At 42.3% G+C, this 24,732-nt stretch overlaps 1 protein-coding gene across 2 annotated transcripts; it reads left to right on the top strand.

Annotated features, from left to right (window-relative positions):
* Positions 1-216: 216 nt before the first annotated feature.
* Positions 217-23,702, top strand: sik3 (SIK family kinase 3). Of its 2 annotated transcripts, XM_053872912.1 has the most exons (26): positions 217-538; positions 8,673-8,789; positions 9,815-9,878; positions 10,066-10,227; positions 10,373-10,497; positions 11,575-11,698; positions 11,801-11,919; positions 12,072-12,182; positions 12,259-12,393; positions 12,570-12,647; positions 12,721-12,830; positions 12,921-13,077; positions 13,189-13,338; positions 13,411-13,484; positions 14,166-14,300; positions 15,805-15,946; positions 16,319-16,438; positions 17,073-17,131; positions 17,207-17,316; positions 17,900-18,066; positions 18,156-18,280; positions 18,824-19,575; positions 19,635-19,789; positions 19,979-20,108; positions 20,174-20,300; positions 21,410-23,702. In XM_053872912.1, the coding sequence occupies exons 1-25, from the start codon at positions 248-250 to the stop codon at positions 20,293-20,295; spliced, it is 3,834 nt and encodes a 1,277-aa protein (XP_053728887.1). In that variant the 5' UTR covers positions 217-247; the 3' UTR covers positions 20,296-20,300; positions 21,410-23,702. The 2 variants fall into 2 exon arrangements, with proteins under 2 accessions (XP_053728887.1, XP_053728888.1); XM_053872913.1 differs by lacking the exon at positions 14,166-14,300 and having other exon boundaries at positions 228-538.
* The last annotated feature ends 1,030 nt before the right edge of the window (positions 23,703-24,732 follow it).

Below are 24,732 nucleotides of genomic sequence, written 5' to 3'. Positions count from 1 at the left end.
AGCAGTTCGGACTAGAAAAAAAAAACGAATCACGAGAAGCAGGGAGATAATGCGCACTTCTTTGTCGCCATGGCAACCACAATACGTTTCTGCGAGTGAAGTCATTTGTTACGCTCATCGTTCCCATGGTTACAACCTAGAGAGGGCGCTGCGGAGGAGCGTTTAACGTAAAATGACGCAGGGCGGGGGCGTGGCCGAGATGCGCGCTGCGCAAGGCTGCTTGTTGTTCCCGCAGAGAGGCGAGAAGATGGCGGCCGTGTCAAGCGGAGGTACTGCTGGGTCCGCTGCGGCCGGGATTACGCAAACTGCCCGACCGACCCACGCAGTCATGGGCTCTCAGAACAGAGCCCAGCAACCGTCCGGCATGAGCCATCCCGGTCGGACCGCCTCAGCCGCTGGGTGCATCACCAATTCTGTCCACACTTCGGCCACCAGGCCCCCCCCAGCTCGAGTGGGCCACTACGAAATCGAGCGGACCATTGGCAAGGGGAATTTCGCGGTTGTCAAACTAGCCACGCACATCATTACCAAAGCCAAGGTAAGAGAGCTGTTGTGAAACTCTTGCCAACAAATGAATAGAGGCTGTCACTGTTGTATTTCAAGGCTTTTCCCTCATTTACCGAGGATGACGCCGGGGCCTTCAGGCTCCGGAGACTCAGCGGCCAGCGCGCTCTGGTGACACCGCTGCCTGTTCAGGGGGGCGTCCATCTAAAGGGCGCATCATTCCGACTTAAAATAAACACCTGTACTATAAGCACATGCGTTGCCAACATGACCAATACACCACTTGGATGATTCCTCGAAGGCCTGCGGATAATTTGTGACAGTGCAACAGAGGACGTAGAGAACGGTATTGACGAAGATGAAAAAGTTAGCTTAGCCCTTTTAGCTCATTAGCTTCTTTCTTTTCGCTACATGCCAACACACCAAAGTGTAGTTTTGTCAGCAGCAATCCCAGTACCATAAACTTCAGTGGTCTGGGGGGCTCGTCGTGTAGTGAAATGAAAAAACGGCAGGACCTGGGTTTTGTTTTGAGCATGCTTCATACTCCTCCATTCACTGGGGACGTTTGTATTATCTTCACAGTGGAGTGTAACTGTTCATAGTGAAGTAAAACTGTTTATGCTACCTATGCTCATCTTGACTGTTGTTGTTGTGGGGGTTTCTGATAATTGCTAGGTGACGTTTGCACTGGGCAGGGAAACGTACGTCATTAAATGGTGTGTTTCTAAACAGGCAACAGTAAACACGTGTCCACAAACAGGCAACGAATATCAAGTGATGCCAATACACGACCACCATTGCTTATTGTGGTTTCTCCCAATCCCACGTGAAATTTGTCGCAATCCATGAGCTTGTAGATCCCAATGGCTTCTTACTTGATCTGTATTTAAAAGGTAAAATAGTGTCACAACATCAATTCATTCTTTTTATTGTCTGCTCCTTTGTCACATCAAAGTCAGGGTAATATTAGAGGTCATCAGCACAGGGACTCAGCAATAAAAATGCTCAAGCTTTCAGTCAAAGGTGTTAGTTTGATGCACGCTTGAGACTATTTTCTCTGCTACGCTCATCACAGAGGCGCTGCACCGTGACTTCCTCTTTGACACCAGCGTCTGATGACCAAGCAGGAGAGATTCAATACCAGTCAAAGGTTTTCTGGATTGTCCCTCCCATGACTCACATGCCTGCTCTGCATTTGATCACTTTCCTTGTTGTCCGTGGAGTGAAGTATCAAGTGCAGCCAGCATTGAAAATGTATCAGATGCATTCTGCTTTCCATCAACTGACTCCTTGCTGGTGTGGTCCATTGTATGCTATATTAATGGGGAACTCTGTCTAGATGCTGGAAGAAATAGACGCCCCGTATGTCAGTGTTTTGTGTTTATGCATTTTATTTTTCATTTTCTGCACTGCTTTGTTCCTCTGATTTTAGATTAGATTAAGTAAATGAAAATTAAACTCAAGTTATTATTCTACAGTATGAAAGGTTTCTCTTTTTACAGTTCAGTAACAAGGCTATCTAGGCCTGACTTACTGTTTTGGTTTATATGTTGTTGGGTTTTGTGTTGATCGTAATATAGAATGATTTGTTGCTTGTGCTCAATTTATAGTGCAGTAAACAAATTCCCAATGTCAAAAAATCACATGCTGAATCACAATCGCAGTATAGTCAAAATAAATTGCAATTCAATTTTTTCCCAAAATTCTTCAGCCCTGGTTTGAAAGTGCATGCACGTCAACTGTGCACAAATAGGCAAAGATGGGTCATTTGGTTTGTTTTGTCCAAAATATCCAGAGGACTTGACGGGCCGTAGTGGCATTTCATGGCAAAACAAACTTGGATCAGTATGTCCTGTAGTATTTCTTTTTGAAGGCCTTTGATAACCTGTTATGACTACCATGTTGTTAACAGAGAGCTTGGCTGCTTCAGAATCATATTGCCGACCAACGACAGTCCAAGATTATAATTAGGGATTTGCTGTCTGAGTTTGACACCAATCTGTGCTTGTCTGTGTCCTCATGCAAATGTGTCATCCTGAGTCTAGGGAAATGACAAGACCAAGATTCATACTGGGCGATTTCAATATCAAAATGTGTTTAAACAGTTTTTATTCAAGGGCATCCAATTGAATCTATATTTATATTGTGCATTAATTTTCTTGTGAATTCTTTTATTTTTAATGTCACATACAAATAGTGTGGGTTTGTTTGAAAACATCATTTTAAATGAAGGTATTTATCATGTTACGTTGACTTATAGTTTTATAGTTTAAAAATTTGTAGTGACACTGTTCCACAGTCAGTGACTCACAAGTACTAATCATCATAATCATTATTGGTGTTTTGTGGAGCTTTGAACAAAACCATTCTTAATAATAATAATTGTAATTATAGTAATAAAACAAAACAGAAAAATACTGACTCAGTGTCGACTGGGTAAGACTTCTGTTGCTGCATTTTTGCAGTAGGCGAACCCGAAAACACGTTTCACTCCTTCCCAACTGAGATGCTGTGATTTGAGGAGTGTTATGTTCCTTTCGAGATGGTCTCTCCCTCCTTCAGTTCATGTATTTGTCTTTCATTCTTGTGATGACCAGCATAAAATTTAATACTGGAATTTGTTCAAAAATGGGTTAATGATGTTTTAGGATGTGACAAAATCATTGGATTCACTTCAGTGACACCAGCTCCTGACAAAAATAGATTCACTGGTTGGGGCAAGCAAGCTCGAATCCTGGAAGAATTGTGCTGTGTATTTTTTGAGTGTTGATCTCAGTCTGACTTGTGACAGTCCTCCATAGCTAACAGTGGTTTCACTTAAAACATGTCGCGAAAGGAGGCGGAACCTAAGTCAGTTGGTCTCTGACCAGCATTTCATGGTCAGCAGTCCAGTAGTATGAGCAGATTTTGCGAATTTATGGTATTGGGTTCACATTAAAAAAAAATAACTGGACCTACATTGTTCTTCCACATCCGGCATTCCTTAAGGTGATGTTTCATTTTAATGCAATGTGAAACGCTCCTTTAAGAATAGAGCATGGGCATCCCTGGCAAAAAAAAATGTTGGTTCCCCCCGAAAAACCACTGTCCATGTGACAACAGCAACGAATGAAGTTGCCCTTTATTCTTTAACTCCATGCCATGTAGCTGATGATTCAGAATTGGCCACTAATGCTAACGTACAGAGGCACCTGCCTTCATTTTTGAAAGCGAAATAGCAAGGCCTGTACACCAACTGGAGGGTTGTTTGGAGCACATCACCTGACCCTTGAGCCCCACGTCTTATCAGGCAAGAGTATGAGCTCTATGTGGCAAATAGTTCCAATGGTCGAAGGCCTGGATGTTGTTTGAGGCTTGTTACTACACTTTTTAGCACATGCCATATCTTTTGGCTCATTGTTGATTCACTACCATCTCATCACCACCTCTAATCTCATGTCATGGCTGTAGCAGCAATGAAAGGACCTTCACAAAAAAAATAAATGCTACGATTCAATCAGTTGAGACTGGGAGAACAGAAAGTAATATAAATCAGATATTAGTTGTGCTACCACTAAGGGAATACTGTAGTAGTGTGAAATTGCCTGAGTAATGTGCCTTGTGACTTTTGGATCCATCCAATACTTCATTGTGATAGAACTCTATGTGGCTGTTAACATTCACAGCTTTGCTGTGTTTCTGGGGCTTTTAGCTCACGAAAGGTTGTTGTGCAGGCATCGCGCTGCGTGTTCATATCTCCCACTTCAGAGTTTAATTGGCTGATAGATTATTTGTAAAGATATCTGTGTCTGACACTTCCATCGACACTTGAGAATGTTGAACATGACATTTTACATAGAGCGAGCCTCAAATGGATGTGTTGTCAAGTTTTCCCTCTCTGTGGCATGTCACCAGTGAGGCACCCTTAGCTGAGTCATTTCCATGCTCACACTTGTGCACAACACACTAGTAGAACATCTCTTTAAGGCATTGTGCTGACTCATACAACCATTGTGCTTTCATTTGTGTCGGCACGTGCTAAATACAAGAGTTGCATGGTAAAGCTTTTGCTGGCCTGCCCTGCTTTGACCCTTTTTTTTTACGCAGGTTTGGCACAACTAGATTATTCTTCATGGATACATTTGGTGACGACACAAAGGAAAGGTTATGTGTCTTTGCATCTGCCTCACTTGTCTGATATGGGCTAATCCGGATCATAAGGGTTTGGTGTAATCCCTTTTTGTAACCTCTGTTATTGTGTTCTAGTAGTAATTATTACGTAATACTTGGGGTTCTCCCCAGCACTTTTGCGGAATACTGGTCACCTACGCTGGAGTTTAACCCCCTCTGCTGGGATTTCACCGCCTACACTGTGAAAATACCAGTGTGGGTGGTGAACCCCAGCATCGATCAGTGGTCTGATCTATTTTTTTGTACATTTTGTGAAGTGATAGACATTAATGTTGAGGTGTAAAAACTATGATCATGCAAATGCAGTAGATTGTTGATATCAATGAAGAAGTTTCTGAGGTGAAAATATTGCCAACCCTTCTTCAAAGGTTTAATTTGTGCTGAATTTCAAGCTTCACTAAATGAAACTGAGCTTTTCAAACTATTTGAGTCATACTTGAAAAATCTCACCTACATACCGTCCACAAAGCTAGTTCGGAATCTGGTGGTGCATAATGAAGACCGTTCAATTGTCATAATCTTTAATAAATATAATAAGTTATAGCTTCATTTCAGCCTTTTAATTGCATAGTTTTATTTATTTTCTCTCACTTGCTTCTCCATAGCATTTTGCGTTTTGTGATTTTCAACATTCCAGAACCACAATGTGGGAAGAATAAAGTCAATATAATATAATCTTAACACTATCACATTGTTTCCAATTGTAGGGGAAAACACCACGTGTTTGTGGTTATTCTGTTTATTCAGTCACCTTTATGAACAAGCTTATGTTCAATAAAGCATCAAAGTTCAATGTGGACGAACAACATGGATGCTGTCTTTAAAGACAGAACCTCAATAAAAGTGAAATTAGGACTGCTTCTGTGAATTTCACTTGAATGACGCGAGTTGAAGAGTTTAGTTGTGGCACCTCGTGTGGCTGAATGCAATACCATGTGATAAAATTTTTCCCGGGGCTCTGTCTGATGATCCAGCATCAACTGATAATTATGAGAAAAACAATCTTGTTTTTTGATTTTTCTTCTGTTGACTTGCTCTAAAACAGGAACCAATTTCCTTGTTAAATATCTGTTTGGTGATTTTAAAAAGCACACAAAGTGTGAAGTGTTGCGTTCTGTCTGTGTTTGTACATGACTTAGGTGTGCTGTACTTGTCCTTGTATAATCCTGTATTTAATTGTGGTCCCTCACAGTGTATTATAAGTTGGCCGACTCCATGTGGGATTTATCATATGGAGGTTCATAATTTTTTATGTTAATATAAAAGGTGCACGTCAATAGCCTTTCAAGTTCAAGATGTTACTGCCATCTTGAGGCGTATTGTTTTCTTGATTGTTTTTTTTTTAAATGCATTTTACTAATAGTCACAGTTTTAAATTCAATTTTACTTTCATTATTCAAGTTTTCCCAAGGCGGGGGTTTTCGCCACGATTTTTTTAAAACAATTCTCCACTTTAAGCGGTGATAGCACCATCTCCCCAAACTTGCTGCCCGGTTGACTGGTGACCAAACAGGAGGGGTCCAACTCGAGTGGAAATGACTTTCTGACCCATGTATCACCCATTTCCTCTTTATTTGACCATTTCTTTATTGGCCAAGGTGTCGTGTATCATGCGCGATGCTTCAGTGCAAGGTGTGATACGTGTGAAGTCTGCATACAGGTTCAACACTGCATGCAAGAGCGAGAATAGCAGGATGAACCTAACTATCTAGAGCCTTCTGTTTACATTATCAGCCCATTGTATAATGGAAAATGGTGTTTGTTTTTCTATTATTTGAATAGCAAAATCTAAAATATAAAAAAGAATGTCATAAATATTCAATTATCTTAACATAAACTTTCTTTGACAAACATGTATGTTAATGTGTTCTCGACTACTTATGTAATGTTAAAAAAAAACAACACATAACCACATTGGATATTCAGCATTTCGCCAAGCGTTTTATATTTTATTTGACTTCAGCACGAATTTTAAGTGCATCCCTATTTTAAACACACTGTTGTTAAAGTTGTTCATGTTTGAGAGTTGCATGACCATAGTGAGAGGTGAGTGTTGGGTACGCTGCAGAACCCCGCAACACAACACAAGATAATGAAGGTAATATTCCAAGACGTATACAAAAGTTGTGTATGTTGCAATGATAGAGCTTGACAAGGATCCTTACTGGCGGGAAGTAAACAGATTCTCAGCAAGACACCTTTACCTTTGCATTTCTTTTTCCATCGTCAGAAATTGTTTATTGTACTTAGCATGCACAACTAAAACAACATTCTAATATCATTCACAACAGCTTGTTTTGATGAAGAAGTGCTGTGGATCACGAGTTGAACCTTGACATTGTACTTCATACAGGACCTATAATAATATGGATAATGCACCTAAGTATTTCGTGCACAAGTTCAGTCTTCACAAGATGTCTTTGAATTGAAACCTTTTCAGATATTGTGCAGAAAATCATGTTGTCATGCTTGTGTGAGTCTGTGCCTGCCTCTGAACCCAAAACCTTTTCAGGAAAAAAAATCAAAAGAGTCAAACAGGAGTGCTGAGGAAAGGGAAGCGCCCAAGGCTGCTTTGGTACACACTCCAAGTCACAACACACTTAGTGTACTTAGCTCGAGAAGAAGTGCAACTTATCAGATCACAGTACACAGTTGCAGTTGTGTCTCTGCAAACACAGCTCATGCAGTCTCATTAATGGTATTCATCTTTGAATGCTCTGGTAGTGGAGTGTGATTTCTACAAATGATTGTGTCGTTTTTTCCCCCTTCTGCACATGAAGTTGCCTGCTTTGAGTTTGCTAGTGCTACTTGCTTTACCGTAACTCTACTGCTTCTAACGGGATGACTAGCAAAGCTGGAGGACTCCATGCGCTAAAACCAGAGATAATTGACAGGCTGATTCCACAGCGACCCCTTTTAAGCGAGCAGCACATGATCACTTGGAGGCAGAATACTAATCCAACCTGAGTCTTGCCAAAAAGCTCTCATTCCCTCTGAGAGCATTGTTCCCTGGCAAATGGTAAAATGTGAAAGAGATGATTTTCAATTCCCATTTCACAAGATGTTGACATTGGTTAGGCACCTCAAATATTACTGCATCTATATTCATCTCCAGCTGGAATCAGAGACCAGCGAAAATATCAATGACCAGTTTACTTTTGATATGTATTTGCTAAGCTGTTTCCAAAATTGCTCTGTTCAAAAAGTCTTAAGTCTAAAAATTGAAATGGAGGTAGATTTACGACATGGACTGATTGTCAAGTATTGTTTTGTACGTGTTTGTTATTCCACATGTAGTAATAATTGTTGTGTCTTTTGAGGTTTGCCAGTTAAAACCATTCATAAGCATGTGTCTCTAAATGAAGGGTAATATGGCATCTACCAAATTTGTATGACAGCCAGTGCTAAGAATAGATTGCTCAAGCTTAAAATACCGCTTGGACACACACTCCAGTTATTCCAACATGACATCAACACACAAATGTGGGGGGGGACAACCTATTAATATATTAACAAAGAAAGAACGTTGTACGTCCGTCCAGTCTTAATCCAAGTCTTACTCCTTGCATATGATTGTGGTTAATATAGTTAATAATGGTTGTTGGTGCTTTTTGATGTCCTCGAGCTTCTTGTTTGTGCGCATGCTAGCTGAGTGATCTTGTTAAATGTTCCCGCTGAATGTTGAGTTGTTTAGGCTAATGTCTATCTGTTGGGATTGCGACGATAGACAAGGTTGCCCCTGGTGTCCATATACTGTAGTGTTCAAGTTGGAAAATCTCCGGCAGTCGTTATTGTCAAAACTTGAGTGCCACGCTTCAAACAGCTAGGCTCCTTTTTCAAAGCTCAGTTATAACAAAAAGTCATTAAACAAGCTGGACTCAAGGCTCAAGGCTCATTCCGATATCAGTGAATGTGTTCTTTGAATGCAAATCTTGTTTATTAGCCCAATTGTTTAGGCCTTTCCTCTGAAATTAACCAAGGTGTCTCTCCATCTCTAGGTGGCTATAAAAATAGTGGATAAGACCCAGTTGGATGACGAGAACCTGAAAAAGATCTTCAGAGAAGTGCAAATCATGAAGTTGCTGAAGCACCCCCACATCATCCGCCTCTACCAGGTACACACTTGCTGTTACCCACATATGCAGTCATTCTGACTTGATGTCAAAAAAAATTGTTGAGAGAACCTCCAACTAAAGTGGTTCTCTCACATTACAGTCAAACTTTCCATGATAACCACACGTGTTTGGAGTGGTTACACAATACCTGTTGCTTAGTTACAGTAAAATTGAAACACGGTCCACTCTCTCCTCTATTGAGTTTCATATGGTCCTTTAATTGATGTGTGTCGATAACAATACTTGTCACAACTGGGGTTGTCACGATACTAAAATTTCAAACTCGATATCGATATTCGAGCTCAATACCATTTATGATAGTGGTGGCTCACATTTAAGATGCAGCGGTACACCACCGTTAACATCTTGCAGAGATCCAGCAGTCAGAGAATAAAAGAGCATTTGTTCTTACTCATGCTTATAGGTACAGGCCCATGACTAACTCATGAGTGTGGGTTTTTCCTTTGTATTCTGCTACTGTCTTTCTCTGTTTATCGCTTGTATCTCACCATACTTTGGAAGGAAGAAAAAAAATGACAGAAAAAGGAACGACAACTCATGCAATTTGGTCATAAAAAATAATAAAAATTAAAAACATTGCACTCTCTTTCTTCATACGAACAACCATGCACTCATATCCAAGTTTCTCACGAAGACTAGCTAGCTGCAAAAACAATTTGAAACATCTTCATGGACTACAGAATCTACAATTCAATCGGTTACTCTATTAAATGTTTACTTTTCTTTCTGAAAAAGTTTTAAGTAAATGAAAGAAGTTAAATATTAATTATTGTTTGCATGTACTGATTGGCGAGATATTTTTTTCTTTTCATTTAATTACATAGTGCTTATTTACACACCATCAAGGTGAATACTACCATGGAAAAATGACATTTTTCTTCTCAATATTTAGAGCCTTCTGTCTGAACAAACACTCTTACTCATACTGTTGTGTAACAGGTGAACCACCCATCACTGAGTGTTGGCTGAGGTTTCTGTTTTGCTTTTTTTGTTTTTTTCTTTAGGTCATGGAGACTGAGAGAATGATCTATCTAGTTACAGAATATGCCAGCGGTGGAGAAATATTTGGTAAGGAGTTTTTAGTTTAGTATTCTGATCTGTTTCAATGTTTCCAAATAACATTCTAAAACGTTGATGGGTAACATTAAACTGTAGAAAGCATATTTCTTGTTGTGTTTTGGTGGTGTTGAGCTGCCCCAGGAAGTACGATGGCAAAACTAGTTCACTCAAACTCCAAATATTGATTTGTGTGCAGATCACTTAGTTGCTCATGGGCGCATGGCAGAAAAAGACGCCAGGAAAAAGTTCAAACAAATCGTGGCAGCCGTCCATTTCTGTCACTGCCGCAACATTGTTCACCGAGACTTGAAGGCAGAGAATCTCCTCTTGGATCACAATCTCAACATCAAGATCGCAGGTATGAGGCAAACATCATTTGGTGCCCATAAGTCAATGGACTTGTGGGCAAAGGCAAGTGCCAACATGTACAATGGAGGCATTCTTCTCTCTCCTCCACTTAAACTGATGTGGTGACATTAATCATTTCCTCTGTCTCCTGTCAGACTTTGGATTTAGCAACCTGTTTAGCAGAGGCCAACTGTTGAAGACGTGGTGTGGCAGCCCGCCGTATGCTGCGCCAGAACTGTTTGAGGGAAAGGAGTATGATGGACCCAAAGTAGATATATGGGTGAGTGACATGATTTGGCTCATTATATCATTCAACATGTATTTATATTCAGGATGCTCCGATCAATCGGTCACCGATCATGATCGGCCGATTTCAGTGTGATGGATGAATACTGATCACTACCTGTCATTGCCCATCACAACAACTGATCATGTGTGACAGCTGGTGCTCTGATGGTTGTGATGCGTCCGCTCCTCTCTACTCGCTGCTCACTAAGCAGCGGCATGTCTGCTGTGGAGCTTCTTTCAATCTGTCATGTTAAGTTTGCATCCTGCAGCACATGGACAGGAAAAGGCTGCACAGGGAATCACCTTCAAATTAAACATGCCATTTAAAGCGGCTGCACTTGGCGGAGCACAGAGTTTTCTGGGCTCATGACAGTGAGACCGCTGGTTCCTCACCAGCGGGTCCGACTGTGACATTCGAAATGATAAAATCATGATTAATTTCACGGAACCTGATGAGCAGCCTTTCTCAGGTGTCGTTTACGCAGAAACAAAAGTCAGGAGTCAGGTGCAGCGTCGGTGAGCCACTTGAATCTGAAACTTTTGAAAACATCCGGAGTGGAAATTTTCGTAAAATGCAGTGCTCTGTCTCGGAGTCACGCTACAGTATGTAAATATTTCACGGACCTCACACAGTCTCTAGAGATTCACCTGCGATGTCTCTCGAATTAAATTCTTTTCAGTTGGTCCTTTTGACAGAGTAATTGCTGCATTCAGCAAGGTTCTTCTATTTTTGCCATCTTGAAGAGCTGTGTAAAAACATGTCTGAATCAAAATGATTTTGAAAATGACTTGAAGTTGATTTTTTCACATCATGCATACAGAAGGTCTCATCATTTTGATGACAAATTCATTGTCAATTTATGTGGTCGTTATTGGTGATCGGCAGCAAATGTGTGTGTGTGTATATATACAGGGTTTGGACAAAATAATGGAAACGCCTTCAAGCTAAAAAAGCTTGAAGGTGTTTCATTATTTTGTCCAACCTCTGTATATTCTAGTTGATCAAGTGACGATGTAATTTCAACTGATCAAAAATACAAATCTGTTTTCTGTTGCTTACATTGTGCAGAGCTTAGGTGTCGTGTTATACGTCTTGGTTTGTGGCGCCCTACCTTTTGACGGCAGCACTCTACAGAACTTGCGAGCACGAGTCTTGAGTGGCAAGTTCCGCATTCCCTTCTTCATGTCCACAGGTAAGAGTGGAAAAGTAATATCCGAAGAGGTCATGTTTTGTTGCCAGTTTTCTGCTGTGCCATTTTGCCACATTACACCTGTTGAACCTGTTGTCTTCGCAGACTGTGAGTACTTGATCAGACATATGTTGGTGCTGGAACCAAGCAGACGGTTGACAATGGAGCAGATCTGTAAAAACAAGTGGATGAAACAAGGGGACCCTGACCCAGACTTTGACCGGGTGAGACATGTCCTAGCTAAGGAAGTGAACATGAATGGGGTGAAATGACTGTTTCTGAAGAGGTCATTGGTGTTAGTCTTCAAGAAAACATGCACAAAAAAAGTCTCCCTTTTTATTTATCTCTAACTCAATGGCCTCTTCTTGTCATCTAGTTGATAGTAGAGTGTGAGCAAGTCAAGACTGAGAGGGAGACTGAACTCATCAATGACCAGGTGCTAATTGCCATGTCCGAAATGGGCTTGGACCGCGAGCGTACAATTCAGGTTAGTGCATTGCTGAATTGCTTAGTGGCATCTTCAATGAATACTAACTCATTCTGCCATGCTTCATTTTCTCCAGTCACTACAAACAGATGCATACGATCATTTCAGTGCCATTTACAGTTTATTGGCTGACCGCCTCAAGAAACACAAGACCCTGCGTGTGGCACCACCAACACCCAGATCCATTAGCTATCCTCTCAATCCCATACAGGTAGGTTTTTATTGTGACGTTAAAACAAGAGAGTGGTTTGTTGCCCACTAGCTCACATAGTGGTCTTCGTGCCAGGTCACTGTACAGGGTTGTTCTGGCTTAACCCACATCTGTCACTGCTCTAAGAGGATTGTTTGAAAATTAGTGCAATCATCCCATGGCCTGTGTGTTTGCAGGTGGATGCTCAGAATAATCCTGTCAGCATGACAGTTCCCCACGTCCAGCTCATCAATCCAGAGAACCAGATTGTTGAGGTAACAATGAGAAATTCTGAATGCTAAATGCATGTTGGCCACAAATGGGTTCTAAGCACATGTGTTTGTTCAGCCGGATGGAAGCATGGCGTTGGACAGCGATGAAGGAGAGGAGCCTTGTCCTGAAGCGATGGCACGGTACCTCTCGATGAGGCGGCACACTGTTGGAGTACCAGACCAAAGGTTAGCACGCCACTCAATTATTTTCGAGTACAGCAAATGTTACTTGCTAAAGGTTTAGTGTTGCAAAATGTTTCTTGATTTCCTTTACAGGACAGAAATGCAGGAAGACATGCAAAAACTACCACCAGGTTTCCCCCGAGGTGCCGTGCCTCAGCCAACTTTCCCTCCTCTGGCTCCTATAATGGGCCAAATGCACACCCTCATGCCCACACAAAGTTTGCAGCCCACACAGCAGCTTGAATACAAGGTAACCTCATTCGATGTGATATTGGAAAAGCCCTGCAGGCCATGAAGAATCTTTGAATTTTTTTATTTTTTTTTGCTTTAATATAATCTTATTGATTTTTGTATTCTCCAGGAGCAGTCTTTACTGCAGCCGCCCACTCTGCAGTTACTCAATGGCATGGGTCCTTTGGGTCGAAGAGCTTCAGATGGTGGGGCTAATATACAGCTGCATGCGCAGCTACTGAAGAGACCACGGGGGCCATCACCACTTGTTGCCAGTCCTGTATGTATAAAACAAGGCAAAAACGTATATATTGTGTCCACGAAATCATTTTTTTTTTTAATCTTCTATCAGCACCCAATCCCTGCTGTAGCTCCGGTAGATGAAGAAGGATCTGATGGAGAGCCAGATCAAGAAGCTGTCCAGAGGTAAACATGACTTTCCTTGGGCTTTTGGTGGTGGGAACTAGTGTACAGGGGTGCTGTCTGGACTGGCGATGATAGGACTCTTGACTATCAAATAGATAATTATGTAAATGTCAATCTTGGTTCAGTAGTTTGGTGATGCAAGACATCCCGAGTCCATTCCAGCCAGCCTTGTTTCGACAGCACTTCCTGTAGTCCTCGCTGAGTGTGTTTGGCTGCTGTGCTTTTTTTTCCGCGGGGGTGTCCTCTCAGCTGTGGTGCTTAGCCCATCTCTCCTTCCATACCATCCTGCAAAGTGCCTTTCTCTCCAGTTCCAAAACCAAGTCCTGCCGTGCTGTGGCTCCACTTTAGTCAAACGCTTTGGCCTTTTCTCATTTCAGTGAGCGCCAATCTATTCTTTCTCAGCTGTACTCACAAAGCCTTCCTAATTTTAAAGCTTGCAAAAATTAATTCGGGAAAAAAAAGAAAATAATTTCTTCATTGGTCCTTTTGTTCATGAAGAAATGCTGTGATCTCACTGGCTTTCTCTTATTGGCTGCGTGATATTGATCATGACACCTATTGGCAAATTTAGGAGGAGGTGGGTCTGTCCCCTCCCTGTTAGCCAATGAGGACAGAGAGCTGACCAGCGCTGCTTCCTGTCTTCCCCCCTCATCCCCACCCTCTTCCCTCCCTGCGGCCCAGGTACCTGGCGAACCGCTCCAAGCGGCACACAACGCACGCGCTAATGAGCACATCGCATGGCGAACCCTCAGCAGAGTCACAGCGACCCCAGGGCCCCCGCCCGAGGGTGGTCTGGGCAACCGACTCACACACCCGGTGAGGGGACACACCCGCACTGAGCTAAAAATGTATAGTACACCACGAGGGGTGTATTAAGACACACACTAGTATGATGTTTATTTCTTCATTGGAAGGTTTTTTTTTGTCATATTGTGGTGGAGTGTATGAGTCTGAAATGGAAATTTATAATAATGGATAATAGATTTAGAAAACTGCTGGGTTGTTTGTTTTGACTTGAATTTGGCAGTAATGATGCTGTGATCCATGTAAATGTCTTGTATTGTTTTTGTTTTGCTCATTGAATCATTTGCTCATTGAAAGTTTCCTTGAATTGTATTTTAACCCTGTAGGCACCAGCCTTTTTCTTCAATGAACTATTGAATATTGATGTCGCTATTTCAAAAGGTGCTAGCTTGAAAAAGGTAACAGATAAAGGCATACTTTTAATCAGAAAAGGGACATTCACTCATCTAAATTGTGATGTCACCTCCTCTCTCAAGCCGTGTTAATGGCTGGGCATCATCACTGTTTTTAACAGCAGGATAATACCAGTGCAGCATCCACCGCTATTAGCTGTATTATCTCCTGTGGCTTTTTTCTTCAACATTCACACTATCTCTGTTGTACTAAGCAGTGTGTTGCTCTTGTCATCGAATGCGGTGAAGCAACGCGTCGGCTCAGGTGCTGCTTGTTGACTGGAGGTGCTAACAGACATGCTGTCACTACATGCAGAAACAGCGTCACTTTCGGTTAGACAACTAAACATCTTCAGAGCACGAATTTTCCATTTCTGAATCTAAGCTAGTCAAATTCACTCTTTTCCTGTCTCTGATGCTCATACTGAGCACACAAACGTTGCTCAGATTGAAGCTACACGTTTGTACTCTCTGCTTGTGTAAAGCAGTAACTACGCCAGGCTTCATCTTTGCAACTTGGCTTGTTTACATGTAGCGATGCTTCTTGCCGCAATAAAGTGTTTAATTCTCAGACAGCACTTCATTAATACTCAATTATCATACTAAACTCCACCTTTTGAATATTTCAATGTTAACCAAATACTTTAACTGAAAACATTTCATGCACATTCAATGCACTCTTCTCAGTGATTACTGCACCATCCCTTATTTATGACGCGTAACACATAGGGTTGTAAACAGAAGTTCATTATGACATCGGTTCAAGGTTCAAATAAAGTAGCAGCTTTCAGCATGGATGGAAGCTGCCGAGTGATTCTTCTGGATTTTTGTTAGTACTGAATTATTTCTTTTGCAGAAGACATCTAAAACTCAAATTATGTATTTTCTCTGAAATATAAATATATTTCAATAAATTAAAATGGGCATTTTTATTTTAACTGTCATTGTCCAAATCTTCTCATTTTGAGTCAGATATCTGAGTAACTTAAAAAGTGGCCTTGTTTTTCACAAGCCAACCTCCGAGTTAAACCTTTCACACCTGTGTTATCTGCGTTTGTCTGACTGAATGTTTGGGTCATTGTAATCATGTGCGTGTGTGCTCCGTGTGTTCACATCCTCCTCAGATCCAGCTACAAGGACTGCAACACCCTTCATCTGCCCATGGAGCGCTTCTCTCCTGTCAGAAGATTTTCAGATGGTGCCGCTACCATCCAGGCCTTCAAGGCTCAGTTAGAGAACAGCAGCCTCATAAAGCAGCTGAAGCAGGTACATCTAATCTTGTCAGCGTGTCATCTATATCCCCTGTCTGATGCCTTTTGTTTGTCTATTTTGAGTTTGCATGATGGTGTAATAACTGCAATTATTATTTAATTACAGTTGGGTTTTGGTTGGAGCAATGTGGGTAGAAGAAGCATGAATAGTGTATTAGGGAGGTGCATGCATGGATGTACAAAGCTCATGATCCTGTGTTGCGAAGGATAATATAGTCAAAGAGAGAGTCCACCTTAACTTAAGAGACATCTTAAAACTTCGACATCAGCACCCAAGATTTTTTATTTAAGCCAGTCAGATATCTGAGATTCAAAATAGAAAAGTGTAAAATATTTCCAGCTGGAGTCACATATTCTCTGTCCATAGGAGTGTGAGCAGCTCCAGAAGTTGTATGCGGCCCAGCAGGATGAGCGACTCCTGGAGCACACCCAGCAACAGCATATACTCTACCAGCAAGAGCAACAAATTCTCCACCAGCAAATCCAGGTAGGAACCTAAGCAAAGGGTCGTGGGTTGGGCCTTACTCTGCAATGTTGAAGCCTGTCGTTTTCAAAAGAAAACTATATTAAACTAAAACTATATTAATATTTTCTCCTTCTTCTTCATACCTTATGAAGTTTATGTTGTGTTCACTGTGTCCGTTAATGCAATAGTTGTTTCTAAGTGCGTCAGTGGTAAACAATATCTAAAAATATATATATATATATATATATATATATATATATATATATAAATAACGGTGGCAGTTACATTTTCAGAGGCCAAGTGATTTACCGTGACTGTCCCGCCTAAATACAGGGTAATAAGAAGCTTTAATGTGATGGAAAAACTTCAGGGAGGGACATTTATTTTAAGACTCTTTATGTATATACGAAATATGTGAATGTTTTCAATTAAAGTGATGAATATCTTGTAAAAAGAACCATGGAAAAACGGCTATTTTTTAAATGTTTTAGTTTTTTATTTTGTCTGGAAAAAAAAATATTTAGCCATTTTACATTAATTATTAGCAATGAACATCAAAAACAAAACATGATCATTTAAAAATCCTACCACAGAAAACAAACGACAACAGCACGATATGTGAGTGAATAGGGTTTTCTTGTCACTTGACTTGCAGGGTCTGTCATTAGGCCATGGAGAGAGCCAGCCCAGTCACCTCACCCACCAGCTGCAACGGCAAGTCTTTGCGTGCATTAAGGTCATCCCTCAGAATTGGTTTTCTGATGGAACAATATCCTCTTTCTTACTCAGGTTGCACATCCAGCCATCCAGCCCTCCGCCAACTCATCCCAGCAACCACCTCTTCAGACAGCCCAACCAGAGCTCTCCACCTGGCTCTGCAGGGATGATGCAAGCGCATGGTTTGTAGCTCATCTGTCATATATTGACTTGCCCACCGCAATATTTTTTAAATATGAAATCATGTGTTTTTCATTTAAGAATTTTCACATTCTATATTCTATTCCTGCTGGGATAAAGTGAGCGAGGTGTTTCACATTTTAGGTGTAATCTGAAAGTGCATTCCCTACTACTGCACTCGGATTTCAGTGAAGCTGTGCACTCTTGAGTCCACAATATGATGTCCTTCAACCTGGAACTATTGGCACCAGAACTGCTAGATTGTGTACGATTGGTGCCTTCAGCATCTCTGCCCCAGGAATGTGTGTATGTTCATATCATTGCAGTGGAATGTGAATTTGACTAAGTCACCCTCTGGACAGCACTGTCAAACTTGCTGGCTCAGTTTGGGAGTTTTAGGAGTATTGTTTCATGATGCAACAGCCTGCAGGGCAGCAGCACTCCCACTGGGCCTCGCCTGCTCTCTTGTCTCGTCACACAATGTTTGCCAGTTTTTCCACTAAGGTTTCTCATTCTATGATCGTCAATAGAAAATGACCCCACATGCTTTATTTTTAAAACGTGCCTGTCTGTCTTTTGCTTCAGGTCCAGCACCTGTACAGTACCAGCACGGTGCCCCGGCACTGTACCAAGGTCAGAGCGGAAGCCCACCTCCCAACAGCCTTCCCAGGGTGTCCCTAGCCCCCAGTCAGCAAGCAACATCTGTGCGCCCCTCTGTCCCACTGACCCAGGGTGTACCTCAACAGCAGCAGGTGATCTTGCATTTATCATTCAGAAATATTCATTCATCGGCCCAGTCTACCACTGCACTGATAACTGACCAACGTCTGTTTATAATCAGGTGACCATTCAGGTGCAAGAGGTGGAGTTGGGAGGTGGGTCGCAGAGGCAGGGGTTTTTGTCGACACCATGCGGACACAGGGTCCTTGGGAAGCAGCTGAGTGCGGACAACGCAGAGACCCACAGGTGACCCAATCGTCTACCACGTCACCTGCAGATGGTTGCCAAACCTTTTTCTTTCTCCCCCCATATATCTTGCTGCTTGGACTTTTATCTGTAGTTTCGCTATCTGTTCAGATTAAACACATTTTGCATTAATGTGGACTGTTAGAGCACAAAGTTTCTTCATTAACAATGATACTATAAGTGTCTCCCATGGGCTCATTGGGATGTCATCAACACATTCTCCACCTCATTGTGTTTGGGTGAGTGACTGGCTGCTGTGTTGGTGCATATAGAGATTGTCTCCTTCATCTGTGGCATTTTAGCCTCAGTGTGTAGCTTTCTTTGTTTTCAGTGAGAGGCATGGTTATTTATTGAAACTGGGCTTGGGATTTTTTTTAATTTTTTTTTTGGTTATGTACTAGGTCGAGTTAGTGCTTTATTTTGATTCCTCTCAGTGAAAATCCTTGGTTGTTTACCTTGTATAAAGATGTGAATTAGTTTGATCAGTCTTGTCTTTAAAAATATAAGCATGTTTTAATTCACTCTTTTTATCTTCTCATTTAGTCGGAGCCTTGGCCGCTTCACGTCTGCCTATGACCAGGCCCAGTTTAATCCCAACCTCTTCTCTGGTGACGTTGGCTCGAGGGGCCCCTCTGGTGTGGTTGGATCATACAACCCCTACATACAGGGTACCCTCAACGTCCCGGGCCTCGATGGTGGCTTCCAGAGCGGGGCAGTAGGCGCCGGCAACTATGGCACCCCGTCTACACTACAGCAGGCCCTGCTGTCCCCAACTCCGTTGGACTACCGCCCCCCACAACAGCATGTGACGCCGACGCTGCAGGGTCTCCTGTCTCCCCGCCATTCTTTGACTGGCCACGCCGACCCCCGGCTGTCACCCCAGGACTTAGCTGCGCTATTGAAGAGACAGAGCCCGCGACCTGTCCCGCCCACTCCCCCAGGTGCTGCGCCGCAGGAATATGGAGAGATGCTGCTCCTACGCCAGCTGAGTCAGGGGGAGACATTGGAACAGTCAGCGCCTCAAGGAGGTCCAGGAAACCAACACTACCATCACCTCCTTCAGATCCAGCCCCAAGAAGTCCAGCAGGCGCCACAGCATCCACCACCCAGCTTGCCTCACTCGGAGAGCATGGAGGAGGATGACTTGCAGACCGGCTACCATCACACGCACGAGGGTTTGTTGGCGAAGGCTGTGGAAGGTCATGAGCTTCTCGGGCCCCCACGAGGAGGGACCCCGCCGTACAACTCCCCAACCCACAGACACGGCTTCATCCGGCCAGCTTCTGCAAGTAGAGGTAAACTTTCATCACCAAAACTTGTCACCTGAATTGTGAATGACATGAACCTCTTTCAGAACCAGAGCATGTGGAATGCAGAACCCAGGGCCAGGCCATGGAGGTGCCGGATCATAATGGCGTCGGCTATTCACGAGGCTCCCAGAATGACAACTACAGGTCCCGTGGACAGCTGCAGCGCCACCACACCATCCAGACATGTGATGATGCCTATGTACGTGACAGTTCAGTTGATCAGACGTGATTATGAGAGAGCAACTTAAACACTATTAAACATGTATATTAAATAAATAATAATAAAGTTTCCTTCTACGGACACAACAGATAAAAGGGCTCTTATTAGAGATGAATGTTTTGGGTGTTGTGGTGTTTCAATTTGTCATTCATGAACTTATTTTAACAGGATCAGTCTGAGCCCATGTCTGGGATGAGCTTGTTGGCTGGCAAAGCGCTCAGCTCCGCTCGCATGTCGGACATTCTCAGCCAAACATCACTGACGGGAAGCCAGCAGCTGCATCAGCGGGAAGAGTCAGGTCCGTCCGGAACTCTGTCTCAGATCAAAAACAGAAAACCTTCAATAACTGCTATTCTCCAATAGTGTGTGATGTTGAAGGAGAGCTCCATGCACCGGCCTGCTACCCCTCCTCCTGCACCAGTGACATGCTCCTCAGCTACAAGCCCCCTGACCTGCAGTACAGCATGGAGCAAGCAGGGGTCTAGCGCAGGTAAGCAGCCAAAACAAAACATTAGGTATAAACTTCTCATTGCTATGGTAACTGTTGTCATTACGCAATCATTTTATTGACTGATCATTGGTAGATAGTGCTGCACTTTAGTTGCAGTAGAGTTGCTTTTCCAGATTATTGAACACATTTAAATCCTCCCCCTTTTAGTCATTTTTGACATGTGCCAGACAAGTCCCACTAGTAATAAACACCTGACAGATTCATTTGAATTTTCTGTAATTTCATCAGTAAAAGTAGAAAAGCACTCAATCTCCACCTGACCAAGTATCCTTAAAAAATCTGTTCGCAATGCCTTTTTTTCAAACCCCTAACATTCATTCAGAACACTGTGTCATGACTGAAGCTCTGTCAAAGAATCCAGAAAAGTCGAACTAAGGATTTCTGCAAATGTAGTAACAGAGAAATGAGTCTGGGGCACGTCAATAATAATGAAAAAAAGGACAAATCCTCGATCTAGAAGGTGATGAGTGTCACCACCAAGATTTCTATTCCTTATTTCTCTTGAGAATTTTCATCCAAATCCTTTTTCACTTCTTTCAATCATTTTTCCAAGATATCTTGAACACAAACAAACCAATGGCGTCAACATTTTACACAAAACTGCCCTACATTGATTCGACACACGTTCATTCCGGCTACAAAGTTTCTTTAAGTGACAACGTTCGAACCCTTGCACCAGCTGAAGATCTCCAGCAGGAAAATTCCCACTCACCTCTATTTGCCATTTTTTTTGGTAGTTAGATAGGGTTTGTTAAGCTTAACCTCAACACCCCTCAGTAGCTTGTGATACTGTTAAAATAAAAACATTTTGGAGACAAAAATTAACTACCCCAAGTAGGATTTATAATTAGAATTATCTAAAATTGGAGTTTTTGTGAGAGGAAAACATCAAATCTGTTATCGTGTGGTTTAAAAAAAAAAAACAGGTCTACAGGTCCTGCTTAAAATGATCATTAATAGGGATTTATGTCTGTGGTGAGAATTTTTTTTTCAGATCATATGTGTGTTTCAGAATGTGAATGTGGTTGATCAGCACAGTTTTCAGTGTATGTCATCGTCACCTTATATTTGCTCTTGTCTCCCTGCAGGTGAACCCTGTGTGCTTTGGTCCATATCAACCATCCTAAGTTGTGTTGACTTGAGTTGACTAGCATCACGCCAAACCACAGCCACCGCCTGCTCCGGCAGGGGCACCTTACGTTCATCAGTCTGTCTCCATCTGTCCGTGGGAGGGCAGTCAGTACGAGAGAGTGGGAGTGTGTGGGTGGGTGGGTACAAACAAAGGAGCGGCGGGGTCACATGTGCCACTTGGGATAGTGAGGGTCAAAGTGCCAGCATTTTCTGCAAAGACATCCAGCAATCCTCCCGCGTGGACCAGGTCTCCATCCCAGCTCCCATAGTGTGTGCGTGTGCTGTCGTTCCACATCCTATCCTGACCTCCATCCCAAGCCTGTCTCCTCCTGACCTGCTCTCCGTGGTCCCTTGTGTTTGCATCATGTGCCTCCTAGGCCAAAGGATCGCCACAGTTGTATACCAACAGGAACACCAAGTCCAACCACACAAAGAAACACAAGCAGTGCTGCCACAAATCCAAAGTATTGTGCGAATGTGTGCGCGCACGTTTTTTTTGCATTCATAACTGCGAAAAAGGGATGAGCAGAGGGGAGGCACGTCTCTGAGCTTCAGTCCGCTCCTTGTCATCTGCAGCAGATCGTTCTGGAGCGAGCTGTAATCTCATCAATGGTCGCCCTTGCTGTCGTGTTCAAGGTCGTGCTCCAACCGAGCAACCAAACCTCTCTCTCTCTCCAAAGATGGAGCTCAGAGTCATCGTCGTGACAAACCAGCTCTCCTTTGCTCTGGAGTTGACATTTTATTGTACATTTCATTTCTTTTTTTTTTTTTTTCCACAATGCCCATGGTGGCATTATGGCCATCATTGTTACTCATATAGTTATTACTGTATTCTGTAAAAGATGTTTTTATTATAATGGATATTATTATAATTAAAGAAAAGAGATGTTATTTGTTGAAAGGAAGAGAATATTGTTTTATCTATACTGCACTTTGGGTTCAAGCTATCGACGCTCTCCAGTCTTCTCGAGAATGACTCCTCCCCCTCCCTCCTCCTTCTTTATTTCTCCCTTTACATGTATCCTCCTTAACCTCTCATCCTTGTCGACGTATTGCATTGTGGGTTTTACCAAAAATTTCTCCCTTTTCTTGTACAGTTTGCCATGTATAGATCGCTATTGCTTTTCTGTATCCTTTTATTTTGTAATGTTTTTAGATGTTGTCAGACATTTTGGTTTTTGTTTTTTTTTTTATTTACAGTGTTATCGTTTTATCATCCGTCATTTCTGATGCTTTATTGTTTTGCTTTTGTAAACCATGAGATTTCTAGCCAAAAGAGGACAGAGAAGGGACGTGGCTCTTTCTGTGTCGTGAAACGATTGTTCTTATTTGTTTTAATATTATTCTATTGACACTTGAATACGAGGAGAGTTTTTGCTTTTCAAAGAATCATTTCAACTGTTATTGTTGTGACTGTCATTCATGTTGATGTCGAGCCTGTTTCTGTTCATAAGCGTGTTGTTGCAGGCTTTACAGGGTCAGGCTTTTTTGGGGTGTCGCCTGGGTTGGTTTGGGTGCTACATAGACTTTGAAGGAAGAAAAAAAAAAACATACAAAGGGAATAACCTGTAAAATAGCTGACATATCAAAACATCCAATACAAGTGTGGAGGAGGAGGACAAACCCACATCTCAACCCTTGCTGCGCAACCCACTGAAATGGTCTGCCGTGATCCTCCTACCATGTTTTATCGCATCAGCATCGCAGCGGATTACAGACGGAAACCTCTGGCCACCACACCGGCGAATACTCCACCGTTACATCTTTAGTTCCCCTCTTTAAATGTCTGCCTTGCTTTTCTTCCCACTGAGCTTGGAAGTAGAGAATTGCTGCATTTTATTAACAGTGACTTGATCTCATTTTTGGATTTTCCTACAACCGTCAAAGGAAACTTTTCCCTCCTCCAGTCAATGGCTTTGAATTGGACTTCCAGCAGATGTTGAAAACAAGCTTTTTGGCAGGGAAACGTGTGCCCATCTTGTCTACCAAAATCTCTACTCAGTTTCCTCTGCTGAGTCAGGCTAAAGCACAGCACTGGGGACCACAGCTGAGGACTTCAAAGATACAAGCATCCTTGACTCTGTTCTGATCAATGCTCTCATTTGTCCTTTATTATTGCCCCTTGGTGTTGAGTCTGTAGTTTGCCAGCCAGAAAAATGTGAGTTCAAAGAGTAGATCTCCAGGTTGACCTGGCCAAATTCACAGATACTGTTTGCACGGTCGGCCTATTATATGCTTAAAAAAACAAAAGTTGTTGACGTCATGCTGCGCCTGTGCTTTTCATTTGCACCACAACATTTCCTGTTTATCAGGGTGCCTGGATTGAGCAATGAATCTGGATGGACCTATGTCACTTATTCAAATGTTCATCTTGCTTTTGTTTTGGCTTTGAATTTTCCAAATCCGGTGACCTCTGCTTTGTTAGGTTCTCAACCCCCGCCTCGTGTTTTCTGTTGTCACAACAGATGTGAGGGGCCAGTGTCGTCAGAGGAAGCAAATTAAACTTTAAGTCTTTTGTTCCAAATGTAGGGTAAAGACTGCAGGCACCACCTCATCTGACGCGAAGCAGCCAACAGTTGTTTCTTGTTCGACGACGTGTGGAAATCTCAGAGGCTCACAGGAAGAGACGGTGGAAGATTCGACACATGAAGAATGTGTTGTGCCGAGGCGAGAGCTGCTTTAAACACATCTGCCTGATCAGACTGATAAGTAACTATTATGTTGCATACAGACTTCCCTACGCTTCATCTCCAAATCCACCTCAACAAGCCAGCTCTGCTCTGCTTCTGTTACTTAGGTTTTTCTTTTTTTTTTTCCAAATGGATTAAATTTTGCCTTCTTGTTTCGTTTATTTCTGTTCAGTACAAAATACTAAAGTGCAACAACAATGTTTAAAAAGAATATCAACCAAACTGAGATGAATAAATATATATATAAATAAAGAAATAATTTAAAATGATGTTTATGTAAGTGTCGTTCTGAGGTCAACGTCTTTTTTTTGTGCTTTTTTGACAAGTAAGATTTCAAGCTTTATGCAACAGTGTTGCATGGCACTGCTGGATTTGAACATCCGTTTCATTGAGACCTCACATCATTTTTTAACAAAGATCGCCGCCTACTGAGCTCTGAACATGAGGACACTGTTTCACAAAAGCTCATTCGCCATCGATCTATGACAGTCCTCTTGACGGGGTTTGGTGGCACACCTGGTATATTTGGTCGGACTCTATATCCAGCTGCATTATGGGATTTGTTGTATGATATTTTATTTTTATATTGC

This window comes from Synchiropus splendidus, chromosome 8 (assembly GCF_027744825.2).
Source record: "Synchiropus splendidus isolate RoL2022-P1 chromosome 8, RoL_Sspl_1.0, whole genome shotgun sequence".
Classification (NCBI taxonomy): domain Eukaryota; kingdom Metazoa; phylum Chordata; class Actinopteri; order Syngnathiformes; family Callionymidae; genus Synchiropus; species Synchiropus splendidus.
This window is presented reverse-complemented; position numbering and strand designations above follow the sequence as displayed.

Excerpts from the sequence above, each read along its gene's own strand:
- sik3 (XM_053872912.1), top strand. The coding sequence starts at position 248 with ATGGCGGCCGTGTCAAGCGGAGGTACTGCTGGGTCCGCTGCGGCCGGG. Across the intron at positions 17,317-17,899 it reads AGGGATGATGCAAGCGCATG|GTCCAGCACCTGTACAGTAC; the intron begins GTTTGTAGCTCA and ends CTTTTGCTTCAG. Across the intron at positions 19,576-19,634 it reads GCCAGCTTCTGCAAGTAGAG|AACCAGAGCATGTGGAATGC; the intron begins GTAAACTTTCAT and ends AACCTCTTTCAG.